The sequence below is a fragment of the Oncorhynchus gorbuscha genome, linkage group LG09 (assembly GCF_021184085.1).
Source record: "Oncorhynchus gorbuscha isolate QuinsamMale2020 ecotype Even-year linkage group LG09, OgorEven_v1.0, whole genome shotgun sequence".
Classification (NCBI taxonomy): domain Eukaryota; kingdom Metazoa; phylum Chordata; class Actinopteri; order Salmoniformes; family Salmonidae; genus Oncorhynchus; species Oncorhynchus gorbuscha.
In genome coordinates this window covers 12,324,806-12,335,211 of record NC_060181.1, presented here as the reverse complement: position 1 = coordinate 12,335,211, position 10,406 = coordinate 12,324,806, and the positions used below count along the sequence as shown (strand labels likewise).

Here is a 10,406-nt window from a genome sequence, read left to right as displayed (position 1 = left end):
GAGAGAGAGAATGGAGAGAGAGTGAGAGAGAGAGAGAGACTGAGAGAGATGAGAGAGAGAGAGAGAGAGAGAGAGAGAAGAGAGAGAGAGAGAGAGAGAGAGAGAGATGGAGAGGGTGAGAGAGAGTGGGAATGGAGTGTGTTTGTGTGTGAGAGAGAGAGAGAGAGAGAGAGTGGGAATGGAGTGTGTGTGTGAGAGAGAGAGAGTGGGAATGGAGTGTGTGTGTGAGAGAGAGAGTGGGAATGGATTGTGTTTGTGAGCGACTGGGAATGGAGTGTGTTTGTGTGTGAGAGAGACTGGGAATGGAGTGTGTTTGTGTGTGAGAGAGACTGGGAATGGAGTGTGTTTGTGTGTGAGAGAGACTGGGAATGGAGTGTGTTTGTGTGTGAGAGAGACTGGGAATGGAGTGTGTTTGTGTGTGAGAGAGACTGGGAAGGAGTGTGTTTGTGTGTGAGAGAGACTGGGAATGGAGTGTGTTTGTGTGTGAGAGAGACTGGGAATGGAGTGTGTGTGAGAGAGACTGGGAATGGAGTGTGGGTGTGTGAGACTGGGAATGGAGTGTGGGTGTGTGCGACTGGGAATGGAGTGTGGGTGTGTGCGACTGGGAATGGAGTGTGTTTGTGGTCCTTCTGTAGCTCAGTTGGTAGAGCATGGCGCTTGTAATGCCAGGGTAGTGGGTTCGATTCCCGGGACCACCCATACGTAGAATGTATGCACACATGACTGTAAGTCGCTTTGGATAAAAGCGTCTGCTAAATGGCATTTATTATTATTATTATTATTATTATTTGTGTGTGAGACTTTGAATGGAGTGTGGGTGTGTGAGACTGGGAATGGAGTGTGAGACTGGGAATGGAGTGTGAGACTGGGAATGGAGTGCGAGACTGGGAATGGAGTGCGAGACTGGGAATGGAGTGTGGGTGTGTGAGACTGGGAATGGAGTGTGAGACTGGGAATGGAGTGTGAGACTGGGAATGGAGTGTGAGACTGGGAATGGTGTGTGAGACTGGGAATGGAGTGTGTGTGTGTGTGTGAGACTGGGAATGGAGTGTGGGTGTGGGGGGTTGCAGATAGAATGATTGGCTCTCTGCAGGTTTCCATTGACCCAGGGTTTTTAAATAAAAGCAATGTGTTATGGAAACGGCAGATATAGGAGACATGTTTATCCATTCGACTGGGTCAAACTTTATTTATTGCCACAAATTATGATGAAAACGGTAAATTCCGTAACCGTAAGCTCCACCCCACGTTTAATTTGAGATGTTTACTAGCAAAATAAACAAAATTACTCTAAAAATCACGTTTCTTTGCAGGACAAGGATTGTCCTGACTTTCAAGAAAACATTCGCCTTGCAGTTCTGATTGGCTGGCATGTTTAACCATCCAATTATTTCAGATGTACAGGAATGCAAGTTTCACCATGGCGACCACGGACAGTGGCGATTCATTGGCGCATAATAATGATTAGATAATGGCAAATATTAGTCAATTATTGCATTCTATCCAAGCTGGCTTTTCGCGGGATTCAATCTTGCAACCTTACAGTTAACTAGTCCAACGCTCTAACCACCTGATTACATTGCACTCCACGAGGAGACTGCCTGTTACGCGAATGCAGTAAGAAGCCATGGTAAGTTGCTAGCTAGCATTAAACTTATCTTATAAAAAACAATCAATCAATCATAATCAGTAGTTCACTACACATGGTTGATGATATTACTAGTTCATCTAGCGTGTCCTGAGTTGCATATAATCGATGCAACACTGGGGGATGATTAAACAACTGTACGACTGAAACTAACCATATACACCAATACCTTTCTTAAAATCAATACACAGAAGTATATATTTTTAAACCTGCATATTTCGCTAAAATACATCCAGGTTGGCAGGCAATATTAACCAGGTGAAATTGTGTCACTTCTCTTGCGTTCATTGCACACAGAGTCAGCATATATGCAACCTTTTGGGCCACCTGGCTCTTTGCGAACCAATTTACCAGAACTTTACGTAATTATGACATAACATTGAAGGTTGTACAATGTAACAGGAATATTTAGACTCATGGATGCCACCCGTTAGATAAAATACCGAACGGTTCCGTATTTCACTGAAATAATAAACGTTTGTTTTCAAAATGATAGTTTACGGATTCGACCATATTAATGACCAAAGGCTCGTATTTATGTGTGTTATTATGTTATAATTAAGTCTATGATTTGATAGAGCAGTCTGACTGAGAGGTGGTAGGCACCAGCAGGCTCGTAAGCATTCATTCAAACAGCACTTTTGTGCTTTTGCCAGCAGCTCTTCGCTGTGCTTCAAGCATTGAGCTGTTTATAACGTCAAGCCTATCAACTCCCGAGCTAGTCAGCGGGGTGCGCGCTAATTGTGTTTCAAATGTCACTCGCTCTGAGACTTGGAGTAGTTGTTCCCCTTGCTCTGCAAGGGCCGTGGCTTTTGTGGAGCGATGGGGAACGATGCTTCGAGGGTGGCTGTTGTCGATGTGTTCCTGGTTCGAGCCCAGGTAGGGGCGAGGAGAGGGACGGAAGCTATACTGTTACACTGGCAATACTAAAGTGCCTATAAGAACATCCAATAGTCAAAGGTATATGAAATAGAAATGGTATAGACAGATAGTCATGTAAATATTATATTAAGTAATCTCTTACCTTGAAATATTGAAGTCTCATGTTAAAAGGAACCACCAGCTTTCATATGGGGGCGGCAGGGTAGCCTAGTGGTTAGAGCGTTGGACTAGTAACCAGAAGGTTGCAAGTTCAAACCCTGAGCTGACGGGGTACAAATCTGTCGTTCTGCCCCTGAACAGGCAGTTCCTAGGCCATCATTGAAAATAAAAATTTGTTCTTAACTGACTTGCCTAGTTAAATAAAGGTAAAATAAATATTTTCTGAGCAAGGAACTTAAACATTAGCTTCTTTACATGGCACATATTGCACTTTTACTTTCTTCTTCAACACTTTGTTTTTGCATTATTTAAACCAAATTGAACATGTTTCATTAAGTTTTAAATTCAGGCTGTGACACAACAAAATGTGGAGAAAGTCAAGGGGTGTGAATAATTTCTGAAGGCGCTGTAGGTGGGAGGGCATGCAGGCAGTCAGCAATTTATTAATGCACAATTTGCCTAAATTGCTAGTGGAAACACTTCAACCACTACGTTTTTATTCGCCACTGTAGTTTTTAGTGGTTTCTTTATTTTACATTTTAGGTGTGATGCATTACGTCCAGCTGTTTTTCTTGACACAAGATAGTTAAATGTAAATACACCTTTAGCAGGCAATTGTCAACAAAAAAAATGTTTTGAAAATGTTCCAAAGGTCGACAACAAATCACTGGACAAGTTAATAAAAACATAGGGGGGGAATATTAGAAGCAACACTCTGAAGTTCCTGTTTGGTGTTGGGCATACCTGACCGGCTGCCTCGCAACACTCCACTGTGTCTCTACCCAGTTGAAATGACTGACTCCCAGTGATCCCCTGTTGCCATGGTCAAAGTTTGGTCGTTATGTGTTCTCTAGTCTGGTAGGTGGGGTACATGGAAACATACTGTAGCTGGGTGATATTTACATGATTCATCTAGCTCTGCTTATACCATACAAGGAGATGTCTGTGTGCGTGTGTGGTCTCGTGGAACCAGACAAAATGTGTGTGTGTGTGTGTGTGACTGATATGAATATAAAGAATCTTAAGAAGTGGAATTTCTTCAACTAAGTTGAGCACATGTTCCTGCATGAGAGTTCTCTCTCAATTCATTTCAATTTAAGGGCTTTATTGATATGGGAAACATATGTTAACATTGCCAATTGCAAATGAACTAGATAGTAAACAAAAGTAAAATGAACAGTAAACATTACACTCACAAAAGTTCCAAGGGAATAAAGATATTTCAAATGTCATATTATGGCTATAGACAGAGTTGTAACTATGTTCAAATAGTTAAAGTATGAAAGGGAAAATGCATAAATATGGGTTGTATTTATAATGGTGTTTGTTCTTCACTGGTTGCGCTCTCTTTCTCCCTCTTTTCTTTCTCACTCATTCTCTCTCTCACTCACACACTTTTATGTTACTTGCAGAGAGCCTGAAGTAACATAATAAAGAGAGGAAGTGAAAGAGAGTGAGGGAGAGTGCTGTTGATAATGAGAGAGCTGAGAAAGTCTGAAGTTGCAATCAAGGGAGAAACGAGAAGGAAGGAAGGCTTTTTGGATTCTGTGTATTTTTGTATTAAAGGTCCATTTTAGGCACAAACTACTTTCTCAATTTTCAAAAACAAATGAGGTGTGTCTTAAGTTGATTCGTTGATGTCATTCTGGACATGCTTTCCGTGACTGATGTAGCTAGCTATTTCAGTAGCTGAGCTAACCAGGTGTAGCTAGCTAGTTCATTAGCTGAGCTAGCCAGGTGTAGCTAGCTAGTTCGAATCCCCGAGCTGACAAGGTACAAATCTGTCATTCTGCCCCTGAACAGGCAGTTAACCCACTGTTCCTAGGCCGTCATTGAAGATAAGAATTTGTTATTAACTGACTTGCCTAATAAAATAAAGGTAAAATTAAAAATAGTTCAGTAGCTGAGCTAACCAGGTGTAGCTAGCTAGTTCAGTAGCTGAGCTAACTAGGTGTAGCTAGCTAGTTCAGTAGCTGAGCTAGCCAGGTGTAGCTAGCTAGTTCAGTAGCTGAGCTAGCCAGGTGTAGCTAGCTAGTTCAGTAGCTGAGCTAGCTAGTTCAGTAGCTGAGCTAACCAGGTGTAGCTAGCTAGTTCAGTAGCTGAGCTAACCAGGTGTAGCTAGCTAGTTCAGTAGCTGAGCTAACCAGGTGTAGCTAGCTAGTTCAGTAGCTGAGCTAGCCAGGTGTAGCTAGCTAGTTCAGTAGCTGAGCTAGCCAGGTGTAGCTAGCTAGTTCAGTAGCTGAGCTAGCCAGGTGTAGCTAGCTAGTTCAGTAGCTGAGCTAGCCAGGTGTAGCTAGCTAGTTCAGTAGCTGAGCTAGCCAGGTGTAGCTAGCTAGTTCAGTAGCTGAGCTAGCCAGGTGTAGCTAGCCACTAACTCCTCCAGTATGTGTTGACGTCATTTCACAGGATTTGTTTTTGGGCGAAAGCTGTAGAGATCAGTAAGAAAAGGCACTTCTGTAGCATAATATCTTATTAATACATGTTTTTGTTTTTAAGCTTTAAATGACCTAGTGTGATGGTGCATTGATCAGTTATACAGTTTAAAGTCGTTATTTGAGCTTTTTTGCCCAAAGTTAACTTTTAACAACCGCCTCTTTGCTTGCTTCCCAGGTAGAGGTGTGTCCACAGCAGATGACGGAAGATGTTGGCTATGAACCAAGGAGTGGTGGAGGAATGGCTGTCAGAGTTTAAGGTGAGGGGGGTGGGTGTGTGTGTGTGTGTGTGAGTTGGAAGAGAACCAGTGTCAATATGTCACCATCAGTATTCACTGCACCTCTGTCACACTGTCTCACTCTCAATTCAAAGGGGCTTTATTGGCATGGGAAACATGTGTTTACCAAAGCAAGAGAAATAAACAAATTCAACATCAACAAAAAGCTATTAGAACCTTAAACATTTCTTTTAAAAAGGTTTAAAAAATGATAAAGATATTTCAAATGTTATATTATCATCTATGTATAGTGTTTTAGGGGTAAGATAAATAAACAGAAGTATTGGTTGTATTTATAATGGTGTTTTGTGTTCCACTGGTTGCCCTGTTCTCATGGCAACGGCCCACCAATCTTGCTGCTGTAATTGGTATTTCGCCTAACAGATATGAGAGAGTAATTTTAAAAATTACTTTTACCCTTCTTTTTTTTTGTAATATCCAATTGGTAGTTAGTCTTGTCCCGTTGCCGCATGCGTCCTCTGAAACACAACCCCGCCAAGCCTCACTGCTTCTTGACACAATGCCTGCTTAATCCGGAAGCCAACCTTAGACTGTGGGAAATAGTTAAAGTGCAAAAGGGAAAATAAATCAACATTAAATATGGGTTGTATTTACAATGGTGTTTGTTCTTCACTGGTTGCCCAGGTCACAAATCTTGCTGCTGTGATGACACACTGTGGTATTTCACACAATAGATATGGGAATTCATCAAAATTGGGTTTGTTTTTAAAATTTTGTGGGTCAGTGTAATCTGAGTGAAATATGTGTCTCTAATATGGTCATACATTTGGCAGGATGTTAGGAAGTGCAGCTCAGTTTCCACCTCATTTTGTGGGCAGTGTGGCACATAGCCTGTCTTCCCTTGAGAGCCAGGTCTGCCTACGATGACCTCTCAATAGCAAGGCTATTCTCACTGAGTCTGTACATAGTCAAAGATTGTCTTAATTTTGGGTCAGTCACTGGTCAGGTATTCTACCACTTTGTACTGTTTAGGGACAGACAACACTCCAATTTGCTGTTTTTTGTTTGATTCCTTCCAGTGTGTCAAGTAATTATCTTTTTGCTTTCTCATAATATGGTTGGGTCTAGTTGTGTTGCTGTCCTTGGTGGTCTGTTTTGTGTTTGTGAACAGAGCCACAGAACCAGCTGGCTGAGGTAACTCTTATCTAGTTTGATCTGTGGGCATAGCTTCCTTTTAGGTGGCTGTAGATTTTAACAGTTCTTTTCTGGATTTTAATAATTAGTCCTAATTCTGCTCTGCATGCATTGTTTGAGGTTTTGTGTTGAAGGTGAAGGATACTTTTGTAATCAAATCAAATGTTATTTGTCACATACACATGGTTAGCAGATGTTAATGCGAGTGTAGTGAAATGCTTGTGCTTCTAGTTCCGACCATGCAGTGATAACCAACAAGTAATCTGACCTAACAATTTCACAACAATTACCTTATACACACACAAGTGTAAAGGAATGAATAAGAATTTGTACATAAAAAGTGATGGTATAGGACGGCAGAGGCAAGATGCAGTAGATGGTATAGAGTACAGTATATACATGTGAGATGAGTAATGTAGGGTATTTAAACAAGATGCAGTAGATGGTATAGAGTACAGTATATACATGTGAGATGAGTAATGTAGGGTATGTAAACAAGATGCAGTAGATGGTATAGAGTACAGTATATACATATGAGATGAGTAATGTAGGGTATGTAAACAAGATGCAGTAGATGGTATAGAGTACAGTATATACATGTGAGATGAGTAATGTAGGGTATTTAAACAAGATGCAGTAGATGGTATAGAGTACAGTATATACATGTGAGATGAGTAATGTAGGGTATGTAAACAAGATGCAGTAGATGGTATAGAGTACAGTATATACATATGAGATGAGTAATGTAGGGTATGTAAACAAGATGCAGTAGATGGTAGTAGTATAGAGTACAGTATATACATGTGAGATGAGTAATGTAGGGTATTTAAACAAGATGCAGTAGATGGTATAGAGTACAGTATATACATGTGAGATGAGTAATGTAGGGTATGTAAACAAGATGCAGTAGATGGTATAGAGTACAGTATATACATATGAGATGAGTAATGTAGGGTATGTAAACAAGATGCAGTAGATGGTATAGAGTACAGTATATACATATGAGATGAGTAATGTAGGGTATGTAAACAAGATGCAGTAGATGGTATAGAGTACAGTATATACATATGAGATGAGTAATGTAGGGTATGTAAACAAGATGCAGTAGATTGTATAGAGTACACTATATACATATGAGATGAGTAATGTAGGGTATGTAAACAAGATGCAGTAGATGGTATAGAGTACAGTATATACATATGAGATGAGTAATGTAGAGTATGTAAACATATAAAAGTGGCATTGTTTGAAGTGGCTAGTGATACATTACATCAAGATGCCGTAGGTGGTATAGGGTACAGTATATACATATGAGATGAGTAATGTAGGTTATGTAAATATTATATGAAGTGGCATTGTTTAAAGTGGCTAGTAATACATTTATTACATCAATTTTTCCATTATTAAAGTGGCTGAAGTTGAGTCAGTATTTTGGCAGCAGCCACTCAATGTTAGTGGTGGCTGTTTAACAGTCTGATGGCCTTGAGGTAGAAGCTGTTTTTCAGGCTCTCGGTCCCTGCTTTGATGCACCTGTACTGACCTCGCCTTCTGGATGATAGCGGGGTGAACAGGCAGTGGCTCAGGTGGTTGTTGTCCTTGATGATCTTTTTGGACTTCCTGTGACATCGGGTGGTGTAGGTGTCCTGGAGGGCAGGTCGTTTGCCCCCGGTGATGCGTTGTGCAGACCTCACTACCCTCTGGAGATCCTTACAGTTATGGGCGGAGCAGTTGCCATACCAGGCGGTGATACAGCCCGATAGGATGCTCTCGATTGTGCATATGTAAAATTTGAGTGTTTTTGGTGACAAGCCAAATTTCTTCAGCCTCCTGAAGTTGAAGAGGCGCAGTTGCACCTTCTTCACAACGCTGTCTGTGTGATTGGACCATTTCAGTTTGTCTGTGATGTGTACGCCGAGGAACTTAACTTTCTACCCTCTCCACTACTGTCCCGTCGATGTGGATAGGGGGGTGCTTCTTCTGCTGTTTCCTGAAGTCCACAATCATCTCTTTTGTTTTGTTGATGTTGGGTGTGAGGTTATTTTCCTGACACCACACTCCGAGGGCCCTCACCTCCTCCCTGTAGGCCGTCTCGTCCTCGTTAGTAATCAAGCCTACCACTGTAGTGTCGTCTGCAAACTTGATGATTGAGTTGGAGGCATGCATGGCCACGCAGTCATGGGTGAACAGGGAGTACAAGAGAGGGCTGAGAACGCACCCTTGTGGGGCCCCAGTGTTGACGATCAGCGCGGTGGAGATGTTGTTACTTACCCTCACCACCTGGGGGTGGCCCGTCAGGAAGTCCAGGACCCAGTTGCACAGAGTGGTGTGGAGACCTGGGATCTCTATCTTGATGACGAGTTTGGAGGGTACTATGTTGTTAAATGCTGAGCTGTAGTCGATGAACAGCATTCTCACATAGGTATTCCTCTTGTCCAGATGGGTTAGGGCAGTGTGATTGCAATTGCGTCGTCTGTGGACCTATTGGGTCGGTAAGCAAATTGGAGTGGGTCTAGTGTGTCAGGTAGGGTGGAGGTGATATGGTCCTTGACTAGTCTCTCAAAGCACTTCATTCCACCCTGCATACCACTGCTGGCTTGCTTCTGAAGCTATGCAGGGTTGGTCCTGGTCAGTCCCTGGATGGGAGACCAGATGCTGCTGGAAGTGGTGTTGGAGGGCCAGTAGGAGGCACTCTTTCCTCTGGTCTAAAAAAATATCCCAATCCCCCAGGGCAGTGATTGGGGACATTGGCCTGTGTAGGGTGCCATCTTTCGGATGGGACGTTAAACATGTGTCCTGACTCTCTGAGGTCATTAAAAAAATCCCATGGCATTTATCGTAAGAGTAGGGGAGTTAACCCCGGTGTCCTGGCTAAATTCCCAATCTGACCCTCAAACCATCACGGGCACCTAATAATCCCCAGTTTACAATTGGCCCATTCATCCCCCTCCTCTCCCCTGTAACTATTCCCCAGGTCTTTGCTGCAAATGAGAATGTGTTCCCAGTCAACTTACCTGGTAAAATAACAGAAAAATAAAATAAATAAATGATGACAGAAGCGAGTGCTACGGGGCGGTAGTCATTTAGCTCTGTTACCTTAGCTTTCTTGGGAACAGGAACAATGGTGGCCCTCTTGAAGCATGTGGGGACAGCAGACTGGGATAAGGATTGATTGAATATGTCTGTAAACACACCATCCAGCTGGTCTGCGCATGCTCTGAGGACGCGGCTGGGGATGCCGTCTGGGCCTGCAGCCTTGTGAAGGTTGACATGTTTAAATGTTTTGCTCACGTCGCCTGCAGTGTAAATGGATAGCCCGCAGGTTTTGGTAGCTGTGTGTGTATATATATATATGTGGAAAAAGTTAAGGGGTCTGAATACTTTCCAAAGGCACTGTATATTTGTCTGCTCTAAGGCAACTGTGTCTAACTTTGTAGTTGTCCTGGCAACTGGACTTTTTTTGGAACAACGTTATTTTGTTCTTAGTGAGATTCACTGTTTGGACCCAATCTGTGCAGAAGATCTAGGTGCTGCTGTAGGCTCTCCTTGGTTGGTGACTGAAGCACCAGATCATCAGCAAACAGTAAACATTTGACTTCAGATTCTAGTATGGTGAGGACAGGTGCTGCAGACTGTTCTAGTGCCCTCGCCAATTCACTGATATATATGTTGAAGAGGGTGGGGCTTAAGCTGAATCCCTGCCTCACACCCCGGCCCTGAGGAATGAAATGTGTGTTTATTGCCAATTTATTTTAACCGCACACTTGTTGTTTGTGTACATGGATTTTATAATGTTGTATGTTTTTCCCCCAACACCACTTTCCATCAATGTGTATAGCAGACCCTCATGCCAGA

At 42.4% G+C, this 10,406-nt stretch overlaps 1 protein-coding gene across 1 annotated transcript in view; it reads left to right on the top strand.

The window, feature by feature from the left end:
- LOC124043176 (hyccin-like) overlaps window positions 1-10,406 on the top strand; it is a 37,747-nt gene that overhangs the window by 9,854 nt on the left and 17,487 nt on the right. Inside the window, exon 2 of the mRNA XM_046361453.1 lies at window positions 5,300-5,381. Within this exon, the coding sequence (XP_046217409.1) occupies window positions 5,331-5,381 (51 nt within the window). The 5' untranslated portion in view covers window positions 5,300-5,330. The remainder of the gene's footprint in view (window positions 1-5,299; window positions 5,382-10,406) is intronic.